General features: G+C 35.3%; 1 protein-coding gene, 1 long non-coding RNA gene and 1 pseudogene across 3 annotated transcripts; 1 reads left to right on the plus strand and 2 right to left on the minus strand.

Moving 5' to 3' along the window:
- Window positions 1-4293: 4293 nt before the first annotated feature.
- Window positions 4294-6157, minus strand: LOC145958195 (uncharacterized). Its single transcript, XR_014433844.1, has 2 exons — window positions 5548-6157; window positions 4294-4633 (listed from the first exon to the last, which is right to left on the minus strand). It is a non-coding gene; the product is annotated as an uncharacterized LOC145958195 (long non-coding RNA).
- A 275-nt stretch (window positions 6158-6432) lies between these two features.
- Window positions 6433-23926, plus strand: LOC145958192 (potassium transporter 5-like). 2 transcript variants are annotated; one of them, XM_083074827.1, is made up of 3 exons: window positions 6433-7036; window positions 22627-22849; window positions 23416-23926. In XM_083074827.1, exons 1-3 carry the CDS (start codon window positions 6914-6916, stop codon window positions 23667-23669), a joined length of 600 nt encoding a protein of 199 aa, XP_082930953.1. In that variant the 5' UTR covers window positions 6433-6913; the 3' UTR covers window positions 23670-23926. The 2 variants fall into 2 exon arrangements, with proteins under 2 accessions (XP_082930953.1, XP_082930954.1); XM_083074828.1 differs by lacking the exon at window positions 23416-23926 and adding an exon at window positions 22990-23389.
- Window positions 23741-27295, minus strand: LOC145957799 (potassium transporter 5-like; annotated as a pseudogene).
- Window positions 27296-27947: the final 652 nt, after the last annotated feature.

The following is a 27947-nucleotide window of genomic DNA, read 5'->3' on the forward strand; positions in this document are numbered from 1 at the left end:
TCACATATATAATCAATCTCACATATATGCTTATGTATAATGATTTCCTTGACTTGACTCACTAATGTATGCATGTGGCGCCATACAGAAGTTGCAGAATTTATCACTGGTGACCCAAAGGTACACCTATCACTGGTGTTCATACACCTCGTTAGCATGTTACATCACTGGTGTCCCGAAGGCACACCTATCACTGGTGTTCATACACCTCGTTAGCATATCGTGGGTGACTCAAAGGTACACCTTGTTAGTCGTGGGTATGCGGCCTCAGCGGCACACCTGGAGTAATATGTGCATATGATGCATGTCATACATTCACAGACTCAACCTTTAGCATGTTACACATATTATATTCATATTTCATAATTAAGAATTATTTCAATAATCCAATTTAATAGTCCAATAGTCCAACAGTCCAAACAGTCCAATAGTCCAAACAGTCCAACAGTCCAACAGTCCAACAGTCCAACAGTCCAGAGGTTGCTTAGGTATCATATTTTTCAATAATAATATATTAAGATCTTTTAAGTAAAGTAGGAAGCTTAAAAGGTAATATAAGATAATAAGGAGGCTCAGCCTTCCATTTAAATAATAGATTACAAATTTATAAATACTTAGGAGGCTTAGCCTTCCATTCAAATAACAGATTCTAATATGTAAATAAATAAGATATAAAACAAAACACATCAATAATACATATTCAAAGAAATAAACAACAGGTAAGGGATCGGGAGCCAATCCAACAAACAAACTATTTAACAATTATTCCCACACCCCCAAGCGAGGTTTCCCACTCCCCCCTTACCTGGGTTTACAGAAATTTGGGCAGAATCTCCTCTCTTCTTTCTTTAAAAGGAATCGGAATTAGGGCAGAATCTCTTCCTCTTTCTCCTTAAACAAGGCACTAGAGCAGAACCTCCTTTTCTTTCTCCTTCTCTCTCTCTTACTTTCTCTCTCTATTTCTCCAGAATTTCCTTCTCTCTAGAATTCTAAATTTTCAAAACCTTAGGCCCCTATTTATAGAAATTTTGAAAATACTATGCACTATGCACTATTCATTAAAATAATATTATAAATTACTATGCACTATGCACTATTCATTAAAATAATATTATAAATTACTATGTACTATGCACTATTCATTAAAATAATAAAATTTATTAAAATTTATAAACTTCAGATCCGCAGCCCCTCTGTAGCCGCCAGTTACTGTGCACATGCACAGTAAAATACTATTTACAAATACGTAAATACGTATTTATGAATAGTGAAAAACGTATACGTGAATAGTAAAATACATGAATAGTAAAATACGTAAATAGTAAAATACTTAAATAAAAATATGACAAACCTTCTAATAATCTCAATAAATATTTAAAATCAAAATAACTTGTTTTATTTATTAAAATTTGGGATATTACATTTTTAAACCCTTTAATAATTTCATAAATATTTAAAATACATAAAAATAACCCTTTTTCATTGAATAAAATTTGGGATGTTACATTTACTCCCCTCCTTTTAGAAATTTCGTCCCCGAAATTTGCTTGAAAATATGAATGAATAAACTTCACGTATCTTGCTTTTTAAATCCTATGCAACCTTACTACCTTATTGATGTACAACTCAAAAGATATCTAAGGATACTCTTATGACCTCCTTCTAGGATTGCTTTAAGCTCTGACATACTAGAAATGCACAACTTATCCTTAAATCTCAAAACTTCATCCACTCCAAATTTAAACTCACTCTCCATACCTTGATTCAATTTCTCTACTTCTCTTTCATCTTAGACCATCACGCTTCTGCTGCGCCACTCTGATACATTTTAGCAACTCCTAAATAAATATTAAGAGTACTCTTATGTCCTTTCAAGTTTACTAAGCATCCAAATGTGTCCTTTCTAATATCTTGCTTACTTGGGTCACTAATAAAGGATCTAACTCCTGGTTCCTCTAATCTCACCCATTAATAAGTCAATGCTACTAGAGATAATCTTACACATCAAGCATAAGTTTCTAAATTCTGCAATCAAATTCACTCCTTAAATCATCAAAATAATAAATTAGTGATCATCGTAATCAAAATATCTGCCAGAATATTGTTTTTACTTCTACGATTATCTATAAAGATCAAGCTCCTAAGCATATGTTACATATATCATATCACTAATTTTACTACTCCATCTACAACCAATTCAAATTTTTATCCATCACCTTATCTTATAGCCTCGTATCTTGTCACCAAAATGAATCAACTAATTATATTTTCTCAAATTTCTTTCAATGATCCACTTGTTACTCGAGTCATACCTAGTTTTACATTACTAGGAGTAATCTCACAAGGCAGACTTAAATTTTTAATTTGAGTCCAAAGATCCATAAGGAAAATATAAAGGTTTCCTACACAAAACATCGGTTACCACAATAACTTTGGCTCAATAACTTTCAAAATTAAAATCTTATTCCTTAAAGATTTTCAACTATCACTTTCGGTCAAAAGATATTTAAGGCTCTTATGATCGCTAAATACCTCAAGCTTAGTATTATACCAGTAATGTCTCCAAAATCTCAAGTGTAAACATTACAACCCCTAACTCAAGGTCATGGAAATAATCCATCAAACTTGTCTTCAAAACATCACTCTATACCACATAAAACTCACTAAAGTCCGGTAACGTTATCACTAGTCAATGTTTCCATAAGAGTTGAAACTACTCTCAAACCTACTATTCCACATAAAGATAATACTTCCTCCTAGTGAATGTAGTTAAGGGCAATACTATCCTAGAAATTCCTTTAATAATTCTTTAATAATAATAGGCTAACCTAATAAAACTCTTATCCTTCCTAACTGGCTTAGATATTTCCTCATTTTAAACACAACTTCTACCTAAACAGATCCATATTTACCTCAACTGGAATTTACAGGAACTAGAAAACTTACCTCATATAATAAAATAAAATAAATATAATAGTAATACTTAGACAATTTAACATATACTCATCTTAGATATATCTTCATCTTCAACTATAATATGATCATATCACACCCTAAAATCACTTTCACTAACTACACGACATTCACCAATTGATCCCTAAGGTCATCTATCCACAAATCAACATGCATGCATATTAAATCATATTAGAATACCTACTTTAAACCTGTTTATATACCATTCATAAGTATGTACATGAACAACCTTTACCACATAGCATCATACAACCTTAAACAACCTCTTAATCCACATGATAACATCCCAAATATCTTAACAAAGTCAATTCTTATCATTGCATTGCCTACTAACCCAAAAATATTATTATACAGCCTAATTTCTTTTTTTTAAATAACTATCAAAGAAAACAACACATAGAGAGTTCAATTCTTCCATTTGATCTTATCCTATCATCAAAGAAAACTAATTGATTAAACTACAACTCTTAGAAAGACATAAGATTCCAAAAAGATCATCTCCTTAGCTAAAGATTCAAAAATCACTTCAAGTATATTCAGCGCTTACAACTAAACTTCTGATCATCGAAGCAGTCATAACTAAAGTTTCAAACCTCTGTTTTATCTTTTTCCAATTCCATTGGGAAAATAATATCCAAAGCCATAATCTTCATAAAGACCGCAAAAAAAAAAAAAAAAAAAAAAAAAAAAAATCTAATTCTGTCAATATGATACTCAAACTGTCAAAACTGTAGCGAAAATATTTTCTACACCAAACAACATTAGTGTATCAATATATCTAATGTCACAAAGTACCTCAACTCTTTCCAAATTCACTCCTCAATTTCTCGTTCAAGCTTCTCAATACTATCCTCAACCGCAATAACTCACATGCTACCTAAACCATAAATAATTAACTTGTCAATAATAACACTTAAGGGAATTATCATCATTTCGATCTCTCACCAAGGAGACAACCACCCTTAGATTGAACCTGCTACAACTATAGATGTCAAAAACTCCACCAATCATAAACTCTTAGTACACTCAATGTATCACTCACATCCAAGGTTCTAATAGCTCTAGTTGGCTAACACTATCATGACTATCTTTCCTCTAATTACATAGCAATATCAAAATCAACAATATCAACACAAAACAAACATCATCATCATAATACACAACAAATAAAACATAGTCAGAGTACACAACAGAGTCATGATAAGCACATAACACACACGTTCGATTAAATCGACCTGCTCTGATACCACTAAATGGGACACCCTCTACCCCAATATCATTAATAAACATAAACTATATTTATAAAAGATTTTCATAGAATGATATAAAACAATAAGTATCATAAGGTAGAAGATGCACATTCATAATACATACACATAAATATTACACTCAAGAAGTTATTATAAAACAAAGATTATAAATTAATCCCAGTAAAGGTGGCAGGGCCTCCTAGTTAGGAATTAACTTATAATCTTTTAGTAAAATTATAATATGACAAAAATACACACTTTCAACATAAATAACATAAAAATTACAAAAGAAAAAAATAATAATAATTTAACAATAAGTCTAGCTAATCCCGATGTCACATCTTATCAGAGCGAAACCCAAACAGAAGCCTAAGCTTCACCACCAACATCCTTAGCCTCATGCTAATTATCTGCATCATAATTTAAATATACACAAAAATGACAAGGGAGTGAGAAACTTCTCACTCAGTTGCAGATATAGAAATAAAAGTTAAATAGCACACACACACGCAATATAATTCACATATATAATCAATCTCACATATATGCTTATGTATAATGATTTCCTTGACTTGACTCACTAATGTATGCATGTGGCGCCATACAGAAGTTGCAGAATTTATCACTGGTGACCCAAAGGTACACCTATCACTGGTGTTCATACACCTCGTTAGCATGTTACATCACTGGTGTCCCGAAGGCACACCTATCACTGGTGTTCATACACCTCGTTAGCATATCGTGGGTGACTCAAAGGTACACCTTGTTAGTCGTGGGTATGCGGCCTCAGCGGCACACCTGGAGTAATATGTGCATATGATGCATGTCATACATTCACAGACTCAACCTTTAGCATGTTACACATATTATATTCATATTTCATAATTAAGAATTATTTCAATAATCCAATTTAATAGTCCAATAGTCCAACAGTCCAAACAGTCCAATAGTCCAAACAGTCCAACAGTCCAACAGTCCAACAGTCCAACAGTCCAGAGGTTGCTTAGGTATCATATTTTTCAATAATAATATATTAAGATCTTTTAAGTAAAGTAGGAAGCTTAAAAGGTAATATAAGATAATAAGGAGGCTCAGCCTTCCATTTAAATAATAGATTACAAATTTATAAATACTTAGGAGGCTTAGCCTTCCATTCAAATAACAGATTCTAATATGTAAATAAATAAGATATAAAACAAAACACATCAATAATACATATTCAAAGAAATAAACAACAGGTAAGGGATCGGGAGCCAATCCAACAAACAAACTATTTAACAATTATTCCCACACCCCCAAGCGAGGTTTCCCACTCCCCCCTTACCTGGGTTTACAGAAATTTGGGCAGAATCTCCTCTCTTCTTTCTTTAAAAGGAATCGGAATTAGGGCAGAATCTCTTCCTCTTTCTCCTTAAACAAGGCACTAGAGCAGAACCTCCTTTTCTTTCTCCTTCTCTCTCTCTTACTTTCTCTCTCTATTTCTCCAGAATTTCCTTCTCTCTAGAATTCTAAATTTTCAAAACCTTAGGCCCCTATTTATAGAAATTTTGAAAATACTATGCACTATGCACTATTCATTAAAATAATATTATAAATTACTATGCACTATGCACTATTCATTAAAATAATATTATAAATTACTATGTACTATGCACTATTCATTAAAATAATAAAATTTATTAAAATTTATAAACTTCAGATCCGCAGCCCCTCTGTAGCCGCCAGTTACTGTGCACATGCACAGTAAAATACTATTTACAAATACGTAAATACGTATTTATGAATAGTGAAAAACGTATACGTGAATAGTAAAATACATGAATAGTAAAATACGTAAATAGTAAAATACTTAAATAAAAATATGACAAACCTTCTAATAATCTCAATAAATATTTAAAATCAAAATAACTTGTTTTATTTATTAAAATTTGGGATATTACATTTTTAAACCCTTTAATAATTTCATAAATATTTAAAATACATAAAAATAACCCTTTTTCATTGAATAAAATTTGGGATGTTACAGTAGGTAAAAGTAATTTTTAATGACATGTCACTATAGGATGTATGTTAAAATATGACACTTTTCTTGTAGTGAATAAATATGATTAAGAATATTTTAGTATAGTATATATATTATATGAAATTGTAAAAATTAAAAGTATTTAACTATCTTTCTTAATCTATGTAAAATAATTATTTTTGTTTATATATAAGTTTAGAGGGAATATTTTATTAATTAACATATTTAAAAATAGATTTATATTTTTTCCATAATAGAAAATAAAATAATATTTTAATTTACTTGTTATGCATAGGAATTACAGTCGTTTTAACATGAAGATCTATGTAGAACCTGAATTTTCTCTTGTAACTACATCAAGATGGTTGTCAATTATATTTCTCTCTCTTCCTTAATTACTTTTACTTTTGTATTATATTCCCAATCAACAGTTGTAATTTTGCATTTCCTTGACTGGCGAGACCATAAACTTGAGAGGTCCCCAGCGGCTGTAGCTGCTATATTGGTGCCTATAAATTAATTCCAATAAATGGAAAAACTTGAGAGGTCCCCAGCTGTAGCTGCTATATTGGTGCCTATAAATTAATTCCAATAAATGGAAAAGCCTCACAAGTCATGTTTGTAGAATTAAGAGTCAAAAAACTCCACCAAATCAGATTCTTTAGACATGGGGGGAGACAATAATAAAACTCCACCAAATCATCTCATGAAAGAGAGAAAGACATCATGGGCAGATTCCCTCAATTTGGGGGCTGGAAGAGTTTCTATGACTGCAACACATTTCTCCAAGGTTTGAGTTCTCTCACACTCTTTCTACCTGTTTCAAAATTGAGTGATGATCATGGTAAACCCCAACCAATTATTTGGTGGAAATAAGAGAGGTGGAGAGTGTAACATCCCAGTTTTTATTATTATTATATGGTATTTGGTCATAATTTTGTGATTATATTTTACTTCAATTGTAGCTAATTCACATTTCATTTATGCTTAATTGTAGGCTTTAGAAATATATGTATATTGTTGGGCTTAATTAGATAGTTGTAAACTTTCTTTTCAATAAAATCGTTTTCGCTGGGCTGACTGGCAAACCTCGGTGTTTAGGGCATAACTTGGGCTGTGATGGTCCAAATGATGCAAAATTGGTGTCAATGGAAATCTAAGAGAAAAACGCACAACTTTCACAGAAATAGCCATTTGCAAAATCGGTCGTTTTGGAGGTCAAAATTGGAATTTGATTGATACAATTGGTTCTCGCTGGACTGATTGGCAAGCCTCGGTTTGTGGGGTATAACTTGGTCGGTGGTTGTTCAAATGATACAAACTTGGTGGCTATGGAAAGATAAGAGAAAATCCTACAACTTTCATGAAGGAAATATTTTCAGATTCGGCTGTCTATAAGGTCCAAATCAGTAGCTAAATTCGATGAGGAAAAGAACATGGCACCAACTCCATTAATTCATCCCACCAACTTTAATAATTCATCTCACTAATTCATTCCACTTAGTTTTGTCTAAGATTTTTTCATTATTTTCCATTTTTTAATGTGTCTTGAAGGCTATAAATAGCCCTTCACTTCTCCATTGCAAACCATCCCTCAATTCTCATTCTCTCTTCTCTTATACTCTCTTCTTCTCCTCTTCTTCTCTTTGAAGACCTAGAGGAATCCATAGGAGGTGGTTCTATCCTAGTAGAAGGAGCCTAGAGGAGGAAGCTCTTCTTTAGTTTCAGCGCTTGTCATCCAGGTAAGGGGGGGAGTGAGAAATCTCGCTCTGGGTGTGGGATTGTATGCTGGGTAGTGGGATTGGCCCCCAATCCTGTGTTTGTTGTATGTTATATTGTTTGTATGTTCTAATTGCTTGGTTAATATGTGTGTATGAATAGAAATTCTGTTGAGATTATGATTGTGAAAGTTATGAATATGATATGATAATGTGAATGTGATGTTTCTAATGATATGATGTGATGATGAAATATGATGTGAAATGACCATGAGATATGATTGACCATGAGATAGATAATGTGATAATGTGACAATGAGATATGAAATGTGATAAAGAGAAATGACCATGGAAAGTGATAAAGTGATATGAGAATGCATAGAGTCTTGTTTGACATGCATCATTTGCATAAAGTGATAAGGGTACGATATGGAATACGCCGCCAGAGAAGGCCCCCTAGTGTAAAAGCTGTGGGGATCAGTCCTTGGGGATGGCTCGGTTTGGAAGTCCCAGTCTCGCCCATTGTGTGCATGGGATGTATCTTGCGCGGCTTAGCTATCCCGACGAGACTCTGGTAGTATGTCCTTCTAGTGAGAGTGCGCAGAGGTTGTGTCCCGGCATGTACTCCTAGACTACTCTTTGTGTATTGCTAGCGGCAATATACTACGTGATAAGTGACTGGCGCCACATGCATGATAAAATGTAGTCCGTGTCCATACATGTGTCTTTTGATGTTATATGACAAATGAATATGCCTTGAATGAGTAAGATGTGATATTGTTATTAATCTATGTTATACATATTTTGTTTGTGCTTGGCTATCTGGTATATATTTCTACACTGTGAGCCGAGTGAGATGTTTTCTCACTCCCTTTTTCTTTGTGTTGTTTTTCTCTGACTGTTATACAGGTGATTATCAGTATGAGGCTGAGAATGTTGGTCGTGAAGCTTAGGCTTCTTTATGGGCTATGCTCTGATAGGACATGTGACATCGGGGCATAGATAAGATTAGATTGGGATGTTAATGTTATTATTTTGGAAACTTGAGATTTATTTCTTTGTAATTTCTGCTGATTGTGTTTGTTAAAAATGTGATACTCTTTAAACATGTTTGATTATTAAATGTTATATTTAAATTTATTGAGTTATGATATGCGGGGTAGAGGGTGTCACATTTAGTGGTATCAGAGCAGGTCGATCAAATCGACCGTGAGTTATGAGTCTACTGTGCTTGTGTGATAGTTGAGAAATTTATACTAGCATGATGGTTGATTATGTTTGTTGTCATGTGTACTATTTTCTTAGATTATGGCTGGTAGAAATGATCGTGCAATTGCTGATGCTCTTCAAGCGTTAGCACAAGCCGTGAGTAACAATAATAGGGCTGAAATCACTCCTAACTGGTTAGAGCGATTTCAACAAAATAATCCACCTACTTTCCAAGGAGGATATGACCCAGATGTTGCGATGAATTGGCTAATGGAAATCGAAAAGATTTTTAATGCCATGGAGTGTCCTTTCGCTCAGAAGGTGAGGCTGGCTACCTTCATGTTGACTGCTGATGCCCATTTTTGGTGGGAAGGAGCTCTTCAAAGGATGATTGATGGAGGAGTGCAATTGAATTGGGGCAACTTCAAGAGAGTCTTCCTCGAAAAGTATTTTCCGGATGATGTAAGAAGCCAGAAAGAAGTTGAATTTCTCGAGCTGAAACAAGGAAATGATACAGTGGCAGAGTATGCTGCAAAATTTGATGCCTTGGTTCGCTATTGTACTCATTACCATGGTGAGGGTGGTGAAAGGGCTAAGTGTATTAAGTTCGTGAATGGCCTTCGTCCGGAGATAAAAACAGCAATTAATTATCAAGAGATCTATCACTATCCAACGCTTGTCAACAAGAGTAGAATCTATGATCGTGATAATCGTGCACGTGCTAGTTTCTACAAAGGGGCTGGAGGTCCTATACGTGCTGCAGGTTCTAGTGCTCTGGGTAAGAGTAAGCCTTACTCTGTTCCTACCAAAATTCAAGGAAATCATGCTAAGAGTAGATCCGTTGCTAGAAATTCTTTCGTAAGTGGTGCTGCTAGTGTAGGAGGCTCTGTTTCTACCCCTACTAATCGATGCAAGAAATATGGGCTGCGTGGGCATGAACACTATAACTGTCCCGACAAAGAAATAACATGTTTCAATTGCAATGGCAAAGGTCATATTAGTACTCAGTGTCCACAATCGCCAAAGCAACGTATGATGGGAACAGGAGCTAATTCTCAACCTAAACGTCCAACAACTACTGGAAGAGTATTTGCTCTTAGTAGTGCTGAAGCTACTCAGTCCGATAATTTAATACAAGGTATTTGTTTCATAGCTGAGAATCCTTTGGTTGTACTGTTTGACTCTGGTGCAACTCATTCTTTCATTTCTTTTGCCTGTGTCCAAAAATTGAAATTGCCAGTGTCTTATTTGAGCTATGATCTAGTGGTAGAAACTCCCACAGAAGGTCCCATATCTACTTCTAGTATTTGCCTCAAATGCCCAATTGCTATTTCTGAAAGACAGTTTCTGGTTGACCTTATCTGTTTGCCTCTTAGTCAACTCGATATCATTCTTGGAATGGACTGGTTATCTTCCAATCATGTCCTACTAAATTGTTTTGAAAAATCCATATCTTTTGGTGAGAATAAGGGCGCAGAGTTTTTAAGTGCTAACAAAATAAAAACTTGTTTAAAGGAAAATGAAAAGGTTTACATGATTCTCGCCTGTTTAATTCTTGAGAAAGACCATGAGCCTAGTAAGATTCCCATAGTAAGAGAGTTTCCTGAAGTTTTCCCTAAGGACATATCTAGCTTACCACCTGAGAGGGAGATTGAGTTTTCCATAGACTTAGTACCTGGTACTGCACCCATATCCATAGCACCTTATAGAATGTCCCCTAAGGAGTTAGCTGAACTCAAGAAACAGATAGAAGAACTTCAAGAGAAACAATTCATTAGACCTAGTGTCTCACCTTGGGGAGCGCCTGTTTTGTTGGTCAAGAAGAAAGATGGGAGCATGAGGTTGTGCGTAGACTATAGGCAACTAAATAAAGTAACCATCAAGAATAAGTATCCATTGCCTAGAATAGATGACCTTATGGACCAGCTAGTTGGGGCTTGTGTGTTTAGTAAGATAGATTTGAGATCAGGTTATCACCAAATCCGAGTGAAATCCGAGGATATCCCAAAGACTGCTTTTAGAACCCGCTATGGGCACTATGAGTATTTAGTTATGCCTTTCGGTGTAACTAATGCACCTGGAGTATTCATGGATTATATGAATAGGATCTTTCACCCCTATTTGGATAGATTTGTAGTAGTCTTCATAGATGACATCCTTGTATATTCTAAGACTAAGGAAGAACATGTTGAACACCTTAGGATTGTCCTTCAAACCCTTAAGGAGAAGCAGTTATATGCTAAATTGTCTAAGTGTGAATTCTGGCTCAATAGTGTAAGCTTTTTGGGACATGTGATTTCTGAAGGAGGGATAGCTGTAGACCCTTCTAAGGTAGAAGCTGTACTTGAGTGGAAAACACCTAAGTCAGTTTTTGAGATCAGGAGTTTTCTGGGGTTAGCTGGGTATTATAGGAGGTTTATAGAGGGTTTTTCTAAATTAGCATTACCTTTGACCAAATTGACTAGGAAGAATCAACCTTTTGTGTGGGACTCTAAGTGTGAAGAGAACTTTCAGGAACTTAAGAGGAGGTTAACTAGTGCCCCTATTTTAGCATTACCTGACCCTAATGAAACCTTTGTAGTGTATTGTGATGCCTCTAAGATGGGTTTAGGAGGGGTACTTATGCAGAAGGGAAAGGTAATAGCCTATGCTTCTAGGCAATTGAAAATCCATGAACAAAACTACCCTACCCATGACCTTGAATTAGCTGCAGTAGTATTTGTTCTTAAGTTGTGGAGGCATTACTTGTTTGGGTCTAGATTTGAAGTTTTTAGTGATCATAAGAGCCTTAAGTACTTATTTGACCAAAAAGAACTAAATATGAGGCAGAGGAGATGGTTAGAGTTCCTTAAGGATTATGAATTTCAATTAAATTACCACCCTGGCAAGGCTAATGTTGTAGCTGATGCTCTGAGTAGAAAATCCTTGAGAATCTCTTCTTTGATGATTAAGGAGTTGCACATGATTGAAGAGTTTAGAGATATGAGCTTAGTGTGTGAACTGACCTCTAGGAGTATTAAGTTGGGAGCCTTGAGAGTGACTAATAACTTGATAGATGAGATTAGAAAAGGTCAGAAAGCAGATCCTTTCTTATTGAGTCAAGTAGAGAAGTTGAATCAAGGTGTGGAAAGTGAGTTTAAAGTTGGAGTAGATGGGGTGTTAAGATTTAAGGACAGGTTATGCATTCCTAGTGTGCCTGAGCTTAAGAAAGCAATCCTAGAAGAAGGTCATAGGAGCAGCCTTAGTATCCATCCAGGAGCCACTAAGATGTACCAAGACCTTAGGAAAATGTTCTGGTGGCCTAAGATGAAGAGGGAGGTAGAGGAATTTGTGTATGCTTGCTTAGTATGTCAGAAAGCTAAAGTAGAACACCAGAAACCTTCAGGTCTGCTACAACCTTTAGATGTGCCTGTGTGGAAATGGGATAGCATCTCGATGGATTTTGTAGTAGGATTACCTAGGACAAGGAAGAACTTGGATGCTATATGGGTCATTGTGGATAGATTAACTAAGTCTGCCCATTTTATTCCCATTAACATTAGATACCCTTTGGAGAGATTAACCAAGTTGTACATAGGTGAGATTGTAAGGTTGCATGGGGTTCCTACTAGTATAGTTTCTGATAGAGATCCTAGGTTCACCTCTAGATTTTGGGAGAGCTTGCATAAGGCGTTAGGCACTAAGCTTAGGTTGAGTTCAGCATATCACCCCCAAACAGATGGCCAGACTGAGAGGACCATACAATCCTTAGAAGACTTGTTGAGAGCTTGTATCTTAGAACATGGAAGTACTTGGGATAGTTTCCTACCTTTGATAGAGTTTACCTACAATAATAGCTACCATTCCAGTATTGGGATGGCACCCTATGAGGCTTTGTATGGTAGGAGATGTAGAACACCTTTGTGTTGGGTAGAACCTGGAGAGAGTGCCATTTTGGGACCTGAGATAGTTCAACAAACCACCGAAAAGGTTAAGATGATCCAGGATAAAATGAGAGCGTCCCAAAGTAGACAAAAGAGCTACTATGATAAAAGAAGGAAAGACCTTGAGTTTAAAGAGGGAGATCATGTATTCCTTAAAGTAACTCCTTGGACTGGAATTGGTAGAGCACTTAAATCTCGCAAACTTACTCCAAGATTCATTGGTCCCTACCAGATCCTTAAAAGAGTTGGTGATGTAGCCTACCAAATTGCGTTACCTCCATCCCTATCAAATCTTCATGATGTCTTCCATGTTTCTCAACTTAGAAAATACATTCATGACCCATCTCATATTGTGGAACCCGACAACATTCAGTTAAAGGATAACCTCACTTATGAAACCATACCTTTGAGAATTGAGGACAAGAGGGTAAGGCAACTAAGAGGTAAGGAAATTCCTTTAGTCAAAGTTGTTTGGGGAGGAAACTTTGAAGAAGACGCTACATGGGAACTAGAAAGCAAAATGCGGGAAGCTCACCCATTCCTGTTTTCAGGTAAATTTCGAGGACGAAATTTCTTAAAGGAGGGGAGAATTGTAACATCCCAGTTTTTATTATTATTATATGGTATTTGGTCATAATTTTGTGATTATATTTTACTTCAATTGTAGCTAATTCACATTTCATTTATGCTTAATTGTAGGCTTTAGAAATATATGTATATTGTTGGGCTTAATTAGATAGTTGTAAACTTTCTTTTCAATAAAATCGTTTTCGCTGGGCTGACTGGCAAACCTCGGTGTTTAGGGCATAACTTGGGCTGTGATGGTCCAAATGATGCAAAATTGGTGTCAATGGAAATCTAAGAGAAAAACGCACAACTTTCACAGAAATAGCCATTTGCAAAATCGGTCGTTTTGGAGGTCAAAATTGGAATTTGATTGATACAATTGGTTCTCGCTGGACTGATTGGCAAGCCTCGGTTTGTGGGGTATAACTTGGTCGGTGGTTGTTCAAATGATACAAACTTGGTGGCTATGGAAAGATAAGAGAAAATCCTACAACTTTCATGAAGGAAATATTTTCAGATTCGGCTGTCTATAAGGTCCAAATCAGTAGCTAAATTCGATGAGGAAAAGAACATGGCACCAACTCCATTAATTCATCCCACCAACTTTAATAATTCATCTCACTAATTCATTCCACTTAGTTTTGTCTAAGATTTTTTCATTATTTTCCATTTTTTAATGTGTCTTGAAGGCTATAAATAGCCCTTCACTTCTCCATTGCAAACCATCCCTCAATTCTCATTCTCTCTTCTCTTATACTCTCTTCTTCTCCTCTTCTTCTCTTTGAAGACCTAGAGGAATCCATAGGAGGTGGTTCTATCCTAGTAGAAGGAGCCTAGAGGAGGAAGCTCTTCTTTAGTTTCAGCGCTTGTCATCCAGGTAAGGGGGGGAGTGAGAAATCTCGCTCTGGGTGTGGGATTGTATGCTGGGTAGTGGGATTGGCCCCCAATCCTGTGTTTGTTGTATGTTATATTGTTTGTATGTTCTAATTGCTTGGTTAATATGTGTGTATGAATAGAAATTCTGTTGAGATTATGATTGTGAAAGTTATGAATATGATATGATAATGTGAATGTGATGTTTCTAATGATATGATGTGATGATGAAATATGATGTGAAATGACCATGAGATATGATTGACCATGAGATAGATAATGTGATAATGTGACAATGAGATATGAAATGTGATAAAGAGAAATGACCATGGAAAGTGATAAAGTGATATGAGAATGCATAGAGTCTTGTTTGACATGCATCATTTGCATAAAGTGATAAGGGTACGATATGGAATACGCCGCCAGAGAAGGCCCCCTAGTGTAAAAGCTGTGGGGATCAGTCCTTGGGGATGGCTCGGTTTGGAAGTCCCAGTCTCGCCCATTGTGTGCATGGGATGTATCTTGCGCGGCTTAGCTATCCCGACGAGACTCTGGTAGTATGTCCTTCTAGTGAGAGTGCGCAGAGGTTGTGTCCCGGCATGTACTCCTAGACTACTCTTTGTGTATTGCTAGCGGCAATATACTACGTGATAAGTGACTGGCGCCACATGCATGATAAAATGTAGTCCGTGTCCATACATGTGTCTTTTGATGTTATATGACAAATGAATATGCCTTGAATGAGTAAGATGTGATATTGTTATTAATCTATGTTATACATATTTTGTTTGTGCTTGGCTATCTGGTATATATTTCTACACTGTGAGCCGAGTGAGATGTTTTCTCACTCCCTTTTTCTTTGTGTTGTTTTTCTCTGACTGTTATACAGGTGATTATCAGTATGAGGCTGAGAATGTTGGTCGTGAAGCTTAGGCTTCTTTATGGGCTATGCTCTGATAGGACATGTGACATCGGGGCATAGATAAGATTAGATTGGGATGTTAATGTTATTATTTTGGAAACTTGAGATTTATTTCTTTGTAATTTCTGCTGATTGTGTTTGTTAAAAATGTGATACTCTTTAAACATGTTTGATTATTAAATGTTATATTTAAATTTATTGAGTTATGATATGCGGGGTAGAGGGTGTCACATTTAGTGGTATCAGAGCAGGTCGATCAAATCGACCGTGAGTTATGAGTCTACTGTGCTTGTGTGATAGTTGAGAAATTTATACTAGCATGATGGTTGATTATGTTTGTTGTCATGTGTACTATTTTCTTAGATTATGGCTGGTAGAAATGATCGTGGAATTGCTGATGCTCTTCTAGCGTTAGCACAAGCCGTGAGTAACAATAATAGGGCTGAAATCACTCCTAACTGGTTAGAGCGATTTCAACAAAATAATCCACCTACTTTCCAAGGAGGATATGACCCAGATGTTGCGATGAATTGGCTAATGGAAATCGAAAAGATTTTTAATGCCATGGAGTGTCCTTTCGCTCAGAAGGTGAGGCTGGCTACCTTCATGTTGACTGCTGATGCCCATTTTTGGTGGGAAGGAGCTCTTCAAAGGATGATTGATGGAGGAGTGCAATTGAATTGGGGCAACTTCAAGAGAGTCTTCCTCGAAAAGTATTTCCCGGATGATGTAAGAAGCCAGAAAGAAGTTGAATTTCTCGAGCTGAAACAAGGAAATGATACAGTGGCAGAGTATGCTGCAAAATTTGATGCCTTGGTTCGTTATTGTACTCATTACCATGGTGAGGGTGGTGAAAGGGCTAAGTGTATTAAGTTCGTGAATGGCCTTCGTCCGGAGATAAAAACAGCAATTAATTATCAAGAGATCTATCACTATCCAACGCTTGTCAACAAGAGTAGAATCTATGATCGTGATAATCGTGCACGTGCTAGTTTCTACAAAGGGGCTGGAGGTCCTATACGTGCTGCAGGTTCTAGTGCTCTGGGTAAGAGTAAGCCTTACTCTGTTCCTACCAAAATTCAAGGAAATCATGCTAAGAGTAGATCCGTTGCTAGAAATTCTTTCGTAAGTGGTGCTGCTAGTGTAGGAGGCTCTGTTTCTACCCCTACTAATCGATGCAAGAAATATGGGCTGCGTGGGCATGAACACTATAACTGTCCCGACAAAGAAATAACATGTTTCAATTGCAATGGCAAAGGTCATATTAGTACTCAGTGTCCACAATCGCCAAAGCAACGTATGATGGGAACAGGAGCTAATTCTCAACCTAAACGTCCAACAACTACTGGAAGAGTATTTGCTCTTAGTAGTGCTGAAGCTACTCAGTCCGATAATTTAATACAAGGTATTTGTTTCATAGCTGAGAATCCTTTGGTTGTACTGTTTGACTCTGGTGCAACTCATTCTTTCATTTCTTTTGCCTGTGTCCAAAAATTGAAATTGCCAGTGTCTTATTTGAGCTATGATCTAGTGGTAGAAACTCCCACAGAAGGTCCCATATCTACTTCTAGTATTTGCCTCAAATGCCCAATTGCTATTTCTGAAAGACAGTTTCTGGTTGACCTTATCTGTTTGCCTCTTAGTCAACTCGATATCATTCTTGGAATGGACTGGTTATCTTCCAATCATGTCCTACTAAATTGTTTTGAAAAATCCATATCTTTTGGTGAGAATAAGGGCGCAGAGTTTTTAAGTGCTAACAAAATAAAAACTTGTTTAAAGGAAAATGAAAAGGTTTACATGATTCTCGCCTGTTTAATTCTTGAGAAAGACCATGAGCCTAGTAAGATTCCCATAGTAAGAGAGTTTCCTGAAGTTTTCCCTAAGGACATATCTAGCTTACCACCTGAGAGGGAGATTGAGTTTTCCATAGACTTAGTACCTGGTACTGCACCCATATCCATAGCACCTTATAGAATGTCCCCTAAGGAGTTAGCTGAACTCAAGAAACAGATAGAAGAACTTCAAGAGAAACAATTCATTAGACCTAGTGTCTCACCTTGGGGAGCGCCTGTTTTGTTGGTCAAGAAGAAAGATGGGAGCATGAGGTTGTGCGTAGACTATAGGCAACTAAATAAAGTAACCATCAAGAATAAGTATCCATTGCCTAGAATAGATGACCTTATGGACCAGCTAGTTGGGGCTTGTGTGTTTAGTAAGATAGATTTGAGATCAGGTTATCACCAAATCCGAGTGAAATCCGAGGATATCCCAAAGACTGCTTTTAGAACCCGCTATGGGCACTATGAGTATTTAGTTATGCCTTTCGGTGTAACTAATGCACCTGGAGTATTCATGGATTATATGAATAGGATCTTTCACCCCTATTTGGATAGATTTGTAGTAGTCTTCATAGATGACATCCTTGTATATTCTAAGACTAAGGAAGAACATGCTGAACACCTTAGGATTGTCCTTCAAACCCTTAAGGAGAAGCAGTTATATGCTAAATTGTCTAAGTGTGAATTCTGGCTCAATAGTGTAAGCTTTTTGGGACATGTGATTTCTGAAGGAGGGATAGCTGTAGACCCTTCTAAGGTAGAAGCTGTACTTGAGTGGAAAACACCTAAGTCAGTTTTTGAGATCAGGAGTTTTCTGGGGTTAGCTGGGTATTATAGGAGGTTTATAGAGGGTTTTTCTAAATTAGCATTACCTTTGACCAAATTGACTAGGAAGAATCAACCTTTTGTGTGGGACTCTAAGTGTGAAGAGAACTTTCAGGAACTTAAGAGGAGGTTAACTAGTGCCCCTATTTTAGCATTACCTGACCCTAATGAAACCTTTGTAGTGTATTGTGATGCCTCTAAGATGGGTTTAGGAGGGGTACTTATGCAGAAGGGAAAGGTAATAGCCTATGCTTCTAGGCAATTGAAAATCCATGAACAAAACTACCCTACCCATGACCTTGAATTAGCTGCAGTAGTATTTGTTCTTAAGTTGTGGAGGCATTACTTGTTTGGGTCTAGATTTGAAGTTTTTAGTGATCATAAGAGCCTTAAGTACTTATTTGACCAAAAAGAACTAAATATGAGGCAGAGGAGATGGTTAGAGTTCCTTAAGGATTATGATTTTCAATTAAATTACCACCCTGGCAAGGCTAATGTTGTAGCTGATGCTCTGAGTAGAAAATCCTTGAGAATCTCTTCTTTGATGATTAAGGAGTTGCACATGATTGAAGAGTTTAGAGATATGAGCTTAGTGTGTGAACTGACCTCTAGGAGTATTAAGTTGGGAGCCTTGAGAGTGACTAATAACTTGATAGATGAGATTAGAAAAGGTCAGAAAGCAGATCCTTTCTTATTGAGTCAAGTAGAGAAGTTGAATCAAGGTGTGGAAAGTGAGTTTAAAGTTGGAGTAGATGGGGTGTTAAGATTTAAGGACAGGTTATGCATTCCTAGTGTGCCTGAGCTTAAGAAAGCAATCCTAGAAGAAGGTCATAGGAGCAGCCTTAGTATCCATCCAGGAGCCACTAAGATGTACCAAGACCTTAGGAAAATGTTCTTGTGGCCTAAGATGAAGAGGGAGGTAGAGGAATTTGTGTATGCTTGCTTAGTATGTCAGAAAGCTAAAGTAGAACACCAGAAACCTTCAGGTCTGCTACAACCTTTAGATGTGCCTGTGTGGAAATGGGATAGCATCTCGATGGATTTTGTAGTAGGATTACCTAGGACAAGGAAGAACTTGGATGCTATATGGGTCATTGTGGATAGATTAACTAAGTCTGCCCATTTTATTCCCATTAACATTAGATACCCTTTGGAGAGATTAACCAAGTTGTACATAGGTGAGATTGTAAGGTTGCATGGGGTTCCTACTAGTATAGTTTCTGATAGAGATCCTAGGTTCACCTCTAGATTTTGGGAGAGCTTGCATAAGGCGTTAGGCACTAAGCTTAGGTTGAGTTCAGCATATCACCCCCAAACAGATGGCCAGACTGAGAGGACCATACAATCCTTAGAAGACTTGTTGAGAGCTTGTATCTTAGAACATGGAAGTACTTGGGATAGTTTCCTACCTTTGATAGAGTTTACCTACAATAATAGCTACCATTCCAGTATTGGGATGGCACCCTATGAGACTTTGTATGGTAGGAGATGTAGAACACCTTTGTGTTGGGTAGAACCTGGAGAGAGTGCCATTTTGGGACCTGAGATAGTTCAACAAACCACCGAAAAGGTTAAGATGATCCAGGATAAAATGAGAGCGTCCCAAAGTAGACAAAAGAGCTACTATGATAAAAGAAGGAAAGACCTTGAGTTTAAAGAGGGAGATCATGTATTCCTTAAAGTAACTCCTTGGACTGGAATTGGTAGAGCACTTAAATCTCGCAAACTTACTCCAAGATTCATTGGTCCCTACCAGATCCTTAAAAGAGTTGGTGATGTAGCCTACCAAATTGCGTTACCTCCATCCCTATCAAATCTTCATGATGTCTTCCATGTTTCTCAACTTAGAAAATACATTCATGACCCATCTCATATTGTGGAACCCGACAACATTCAGTTAAAGGATAACCTCACTTATGAAACCATACCTTTGAGAATTGAGGACAAGAGGGTAAGGCAACTAAGAGGTAAGGAAATTCCTTTAGTCAAAGTTGTTTGGGGAGGAAACTTTGAAGAAGACGCTACATGGGAACTAGAAAGCAAAATGCGGGAAGCTCACCCATTCCTGTTTTCAGGTAAATTTCGAGGACGAAATTTCTTAAAGGAGGGGAGAATTGTAACATCCCAGTTTTTATTATTATTATATGGTATTTGGTCATAATTTTGTGATTATATTTTACTTCAATTGTAGCTAATTCACATTTCATTTATGCTTAATTGTAGGCTTTAGAAATATATGTATATTGTTGGGCTTAATTAGATAGTTGTAAACTTTCTTTTCAATAAAATCGTTTTCGCTGGGCTGACTGGCAAACCTCGGTGTTTAGGGCATAACTTGGGCTGTGATGGTCCAAATGATGCAAAATTGGTGTCAATGGAAATCTAAGAGAAAAACGCACAACTTTCACAGAAATAGCCATTTGCAAAATCGGTCGTTTTGGAGGTCAAAATTGGAATTTGATTGATACAATTGGTTCTCGCTGGACTGATTGGCAAGCCTCGGTTTGTGGGGTATAACTTGGTCGGTGGTTGTTCAAATGATACAAACTTGGTGGCTATGGAAAGATAAGAGAAAATCCTACAACTTTCATGAAGGAAATATTTTCAGATTCGGCTGTCTATAAGGTCCAAATCAGTAGCTAAATTCGATGAGGAAAAGAACATGGCACCAACTCCATTAATTCATCCCACCAACTTTAATAATTCATCTCACTAATTCATTCCACTTAGTTTTGTCTAAGATTTTTTCATTATTTTCCATTTTTTAATGTGTCTTGAAGGCTATAAATAGCCCTTCACTTCTCCATTGCAAACCATCCCTCAATTCTCATTCTCTCTTCTCTTATACTCTCTTCTTCTCCTCTTCTTCTCTTTGAAGACCTAGAGGAATCCATAGGAGGTGGTTCTATCCTAGTAGAAGGAGCCTAGAGGAGGAAGCTCTTCTTTAGTTTCAGCGCTTGTCATCCAGGTAAGGGGGGGAGTGAGAAATCTCGCTCTGGGTGTGGGATTGTATGCTGGGTAGTGGGATTGGCCCCCAATCCTGTGTTTGTTGTATGTTATATTGTTTGTATGTTCTAATTGCTTGGTTAATATGTGTGTATGAATAGAAATTCTGTTGAGATTATGATTGTGAAAGTTATGAATATGATATGATAATGTGAATGTGATGTTTCTAATGATATGATGTGATGATGAAATATGATGTGAAATGACCATGAGATATGATTGACCATGAGATAGATAATGTGATAATGTGACAATGAGATATGAAATGTGATAAAGAGAAATGACCATGGAAAGTGATAAAGTGATATGAGAATGCATAGAGTCTTGTTTGACATGCATCATTTGCATAAAGTGATAAGGGTACGATATGGAATACGCCGCCAGAGAAGGCCCCCTAGTGTAAAAGCTGTGGGGATCAGTCCTTGGGGATGGCTCGGTTTGGAAGTCCCAGTCTCGCCCATTGTGTGCATGGGATGTATCTTGCGCGGCTTAGCTATCCCGACGAGACTCTGGTAGTATGTCCTTCTAGTGAGAGTGCGCAGAGGTTGTGTCCCGGCATGTACTCCTAGACTACTCTTTGTGTATTGCTAGCGGCAATATACTACGTGATAAGTGACTGGCGCCACATGCATGATAAAATGTAGTTCGTGTCCATACATGTGTCTTTTGATGTTATATGACAAATGAATATGCCTTGAATGAGTAAGATGTGATATTGTTATTAATCTATGTTATACATATTTTGTTTGTGCTTGGCTATCTGGTATATATTTCTACACTGTGAGCCGAGTGAGATGTTTTCTCACTCCCTTTTTCTTTGTGTTGTTTTTCTCTGACTGTTATACAGGTGATTATCAGTATGAGGCTGAGAATGTTGGTCGTGAAGCTTAGGCTTCTTTATGGGCTATGCTCTGATAGGACATGTGACATCGGGGCATAGATAAGATTAGATTGGGATGTTAATGTTATTATTTTGGAAACTTGAGATTTATTTCTTTGTAATTTCTGCTGATTGTGTTTGTTAAAAATGTGATACTCTTTAAACATGTTTGATTATTAAATGTTATATTTAAATTTATTGAGTTATGATATGCGGGGTAGAGGGTGTCACAGAGAGAAAAGTAATAAAAATGAAAGGTGACATGAGATAAAAATAAAATTGAGATGGAAGAGAAAATAAATGTGTGATAAACATTTTGCTTAATAATTTGTTAGGAAGGAATGAATCTTATTTGAGACATGAAAACCGTAGCTATTAGCTTCTGAAAATCGTATTTAAGATGTGAAAATTTACATAAAACATGTTATACTATACATATTTTTCTTTTAATACAAAATTATATATTCACTTGTTCTTGAATAAGTTTTCAAGATGATTGTCTCAAGAAGTGATTGCATTTTATAATTTTTTAATCAACGAAAATCAATTTTTTGTGTGGTGCCATCTACAACTAATGGATCCAAGGAATCCTAAGTTTTTGAATGGTGATTAACAGGTGGGGTGGAAGACTACTCTGAGTTTAGCATTTCAAAGCATAGGCATCGTGTATGGTGATATTGGCACATCCCCACTTTACGTGTTCTCAAGAATCTTCACGGAGGGTATTCGTCACAACGATGACATTCTTGGAGTTTTGTCTCTCATAATCTACACCATTGTTATCATACCCTTCATTAAATACGTCTTCATTGTGCTGCACGCTAATGACAATGGCAATGGTAAGATACATGCATTTCATGATTCATCTTATTCACAAATTAAAATTGATATTTTATTTTAGGAGATATTTTTAATGATATTCTTTTTAACAGTATTTGTTATAAAATGAAATCTATTGAAATTCACAAAATTTTGTTAGGTATCAAGTCAAATCAGGTCATGCCTTTAAAATAATGTCTGTAACAAATAAATAGGCCACAATCTATAATAGAGTACTTTTGTTTGTATGTAATTTCAACACCTATAGTTACTAGCATTCATAAGGTTCATTATCAATGCACCAATAGAATAAGTTTTTAGTTTCTTCTCTGATGAAATTACTGAACTAGTATTTTTATATATTTATAAAAATAAAAATAAAAAAGAATTATGATCAAAGAGCAGTGTCATTTATTTCTAAATACCAAAGGTGGACCCAAGTATTTCTATTTTTCCATTTTTAATTTTCTATAACATTTTTTCCGTGTTTCAAATTTCTCCTTCACATATTAATTATGACGCGTTTCTACGTAGTAAATGACAAGTCAATTCAAAATGAGTAACACAATTTTTATGCATTAACTAGGTGGAGCATTTGCACTTTATTCACTAATATGTAGGCATGCCAAAATGAGTTTGATTCCAAACCATCAACCAGAGGACAAGGAGCTTTCAAATTACATACTCGAAACACCATCTAACAAGTTGAATAGAGCTTCAAAACTAAAGCAAAAGCTTGAGAACAGTTATTTTGCTCGAGTTCTGCTTGTACTTGTAACCATGATGGGGACTTCCATGGTCATAGGAGACGGCATTTTCACTCCAGCGGTTTCAGGTTAATCAATTCATTTTAGTTTCTTATGTTTTCTAAATAAACTGAACCACTGATGAATTGTTAAATAGAATAAATACTAAGACAACTGGTGTGAAAAATGTCCTAATTAACAACAAATACTAAGATTAGTCACATTACTTACATGATGATGTGTGTTGTTGAAAAATGCAAGAAAAAAAAATTAACGAGGACTATGATTTGAAACTACCTAATAATTTCTTATTATGTGTGTATGTGAGAGTTTGAGTGTAGTTACCATATGCATGAGTCATTTTTTCGGAGGTCTTGAAGGCAATAGTGACCAGAATACATGCAATCATGAACATGTAGTTGACCTCAGGAATGTACACCTGGCCCCTATGCTTAGTGGAGGTATGAACAACCTTAACTCTTGGGAAACAACCTAGACTTTGTGCTTGGGATATAACGGAGAATGCTCCAGAAATCATTGCCTGACTGGCTATGATGGCAGCAGCAACAGCAACAACAAATGTTGGCCAATATAAGTGCCCTGCATGTAATTCACAGCATAGGAAAAAAGTAAAAATCAGTTAAACCATTGATTAGATTATTTTTTTAAAAATTATTATATCAATGGATCTTTTAAATTTAAGAGATGTACCAGGTATACATGCATAGAATGTATTAGATACTTTCTCTGGGAACTTTCGTAGTATGCTGCTTGTCCAAAATATGCAATCAATATTGCTGGGAATACAACACAAGAGAAGCTAATCTGCAACATACGTTACAATCAGTTTAAAAGTAACCACTATGGTTAACCTAGTAGTTGAGAGGGGAGGGATCGGGGTAGTTAGAAGCATAAAGACCTAGGTTCAATCTTTATTGCGGTCATCTTTGTAATGTTTTCTATCTTAAAAAAAAAATCAGTTTAAAAGTAATTAATATATAATTTTATTTTGATAGAAATTGAAGAACCCTTTTTGGCATGGTTTATTCACGTTATTGATTTTGATCAAGAAACACTATAAAAAATTATTATACAGTGATATATACTCTATAATAATATGATTTGTCTTATTAAAAATTATTTTTATCTATATAATAAATATAATATATGTTAATATATTATTATTAAAAAATGTAAATATAGGTTAAAGTGATACAAATCACTAAAATATATAAATTTATTTACTTGCTTGAATGGCTCGCACACTAAAGTGACCCAAGTCAGCAAACATTGCCTCAGATCCTATGATTATGCATACAATTATATGTTAGTTAGAAATAAAGAATGATATTCAACTTAATTAAAAATATTAAATGCATAGATATATTTAGATGCAACTCACCTGTGATGCATAGTAAGACTCCACCGAATGAAAACCAACCTTGTTTACCATTCCGTTTGAAAAAATCAATTATATATTTTGGATTGAAAGCACGTAATACTCCAACGTCATGTTTAAATAAATTGTAGATACCAATTCCAACAATGAATGAAAACCACACTATGAGAATTGGAGCGAATGAAGATCCTACTCTATCAGTGCCAAATCGTTGCAGAGAAAAAAGGACAACCAATATTGCTACAGAAATCCCCACAACAGCTTCTGAAAAATATAAAAATAAAATAAAATATTAAATATTTATTATCATTACTTACAATAAAAAAAATAATAAGTAAAAGGCTCAATAATATTAGTACCTTGACCTAATGAGGTACTGGTCCCGCTTACTGCAGATAGAACTGCATGCAGATTTGAACATGTCAAGTCTCCATCCAAAGTCCAAATGCTCAATGTCATTAATGACATTTTCATATTATACTATTGAATTAATGCAATACAATTTTTTTTCTTCCATTTTTCAACAACACACATCGTCATGTAAGTAATGTGACTAATCTTAGTATTTGTTGTTAATTAGGACATTCTTCGCACCAGTTGTCTTAGTATTTATTCTATTTAACAATTCATCAGTGGTTCAATTTATTTAGCAAACATAAGAAACTAAAATGAATTGATTAACCTGAAACCGCTGGAGTGAAAATGCCGTCTCCTATGACCATGGAAGTCCCCATCATGGTTACAAGTACAAGCAGAACTCGAGCAAAATAACTGCTCTCAAGCTTTTGCTTTAGTTTTGAAGCTCTATTCAACTTGTTAGATGGTGTTTCGAGTCTGTAATTTGAAGGCTCCTTGTCCTCTGGTTGATGGTTTGGAATCAAACTCATTTTGGCATGCCTACATATTAGTGAATAAAGTGCAAATGCTCCACCTAGTTAATGCATAAAAATTGTGTTACTCATTTTGAATTGACTTGTCATTTACTACGTAGAAACGCGTCATGATTAATATGTGAAGGACAAATTTGAAACACGGAAAAAATGTTATAGAAAATTAGAAATGGAAAAATGGAAATACTTGGGTCCACATTTGGTATTTAGAAATAAATGACACTGCTCTTTGATCATAATTCTCTTTTTATTTTTATTTTTATAAATATATAAAAATATCAGTTCAGTAATTTCATCAGAAAAGAAACTAAAAACTTATTCTATTGGTGCATTGATAATGAACCTTACGAATACTAGTAACTATAGGTGTTGAAATTACATACAAACAAAAGTACTCTATTATAGATTGTGGCCTATTTATTTGTTACAGACGTTTTTTTAAAGGCATGACTTGATTTGACTTGATACCTAACAAAATTTTGTGAATTTCAATAGATTTCATTTTATAACAAATAGTGTTAAAAAGAATATTACTAAAAATATTTCCTAAAATAAAATATCAATTTTAATTTGTGAATAAGATGAATCATGAAATGCATGTATCTTACCATTGCCATTGTCATTAGCGTGCAGCACAATGAAGACGTATTTAATGAAGGGTATGATGACAATGGTGTAGATTATGAGAGACAAAACTCCAAGAATGTCATCGTTGTGATGAATATCTCCGTGAAGATTCCTGAGAACACGTAAAGTGGGGATGTGCCAATATCACCATACACGATGCCTATGCTTTGAAATGCTAAACTCAGAGTAGTCTTCCACCCCAACTGTTAATCACCATTCAAAAACTTAGGATTCCTTAGATCCATTAGTTGTACATGGCACCACACAAAAAATTGATTTTCGTTGATTAAAAAATTATAAAATGCAATCACTTCTTGAGACAATCATCTTGAAAACTTATTCAAGAACAAGTGAATATATAATTTTGTATTAAAAGAAAAATATGTATAGTATAACATGTTTTACGTAAATTTTCACATCTTAAATACGATTTTCATAAGCTAATAACTACGGTTTTCATGTCTCAAATATGATTCATTCCTTCCTAACAAATTATTAAGCAAAATGTTTATCACACATTTATTTTCTCTTCCATCTCAATTTTATTTTTATCTCATGTCACCTTTCATTTTTATTACTTTTCTCTCCACCTATCTTATTTCCACCAAATAATTGGTTGGGGTTTACCATGATCATCACTCAATTTTGAAACAGGTAGAAAGAGTGTGAGAGAACTCAAACCTTGGAGAAATGGGTTGCAGTCATAGAAACTCTTCCAGCCTCCAAATTGAGGGAATCTGCCCATGATGTCTTTCTCTCTTTCATGAGATGATTTGGTGGAGTTTTATTATTGTCTCCCTCCATGTCTAAAGAATCTGATTTGGTGGAGTTTTTTGACTCTTAATTCTACAAACATGACTTGTGAGGCTTTTCCATTTATTGGAATTAATTTATAGGCACCAATATAGCAGCTACAGCTGGGGACCTCTCAAGTTTATGGTCTCCCCAGTCAAGGAAATGCAAAATTACAACTGTTGATTGGGAATATAATACAACAGTAAAAGTAATTAAGGAAGAGAGAGAAATAATATTGACAACCATCTTGATGCAGTTACAAGAGAAAATTCAGGTTCTACATAGATCTTCATGTTAAAACGACTGTAATTCCTATGCATAACAAGTAAATTAAAATATTATTTTATTTTCTATTATGGAAAAAATATAAATCTATTTTTAAATATGTTAATTAATAAAATATTCCCTCTAAACTTATATATAAACAAAAATAATTATTTTACACAGATTAAGAAAGATAGTTAAATACTTTTAATTTTTACAATTTCATATAATATATATACTGTACTAAAATATTCTTAATCATATTTATTCACTACAAGAAAAGTATCATATTGTAACATACATCCTATAGTGACACGTCATTAAAAATTATTTTTACCTACACAATAATTATAATATATGTTAGTATATTATTAAAAAGTGTGGGTATAAGCTACAG

The sequence above is a fragment of the Cajanus cajan genome, chromosome 5 (assembly GCF_000230855.2).
Source record: "Cajanus cajan strain Asha chromosome 5, NIPB_CcT2T_4, whole genome shotgun sequence".
Classification (NCBI taxonomy): domain Eukaryota; kingdom Viridiplantae; phylum Streptophyta; class Magnoliopsida; order Fabales; family Fabaceae; genus Cajanus; species Cajanus cajan.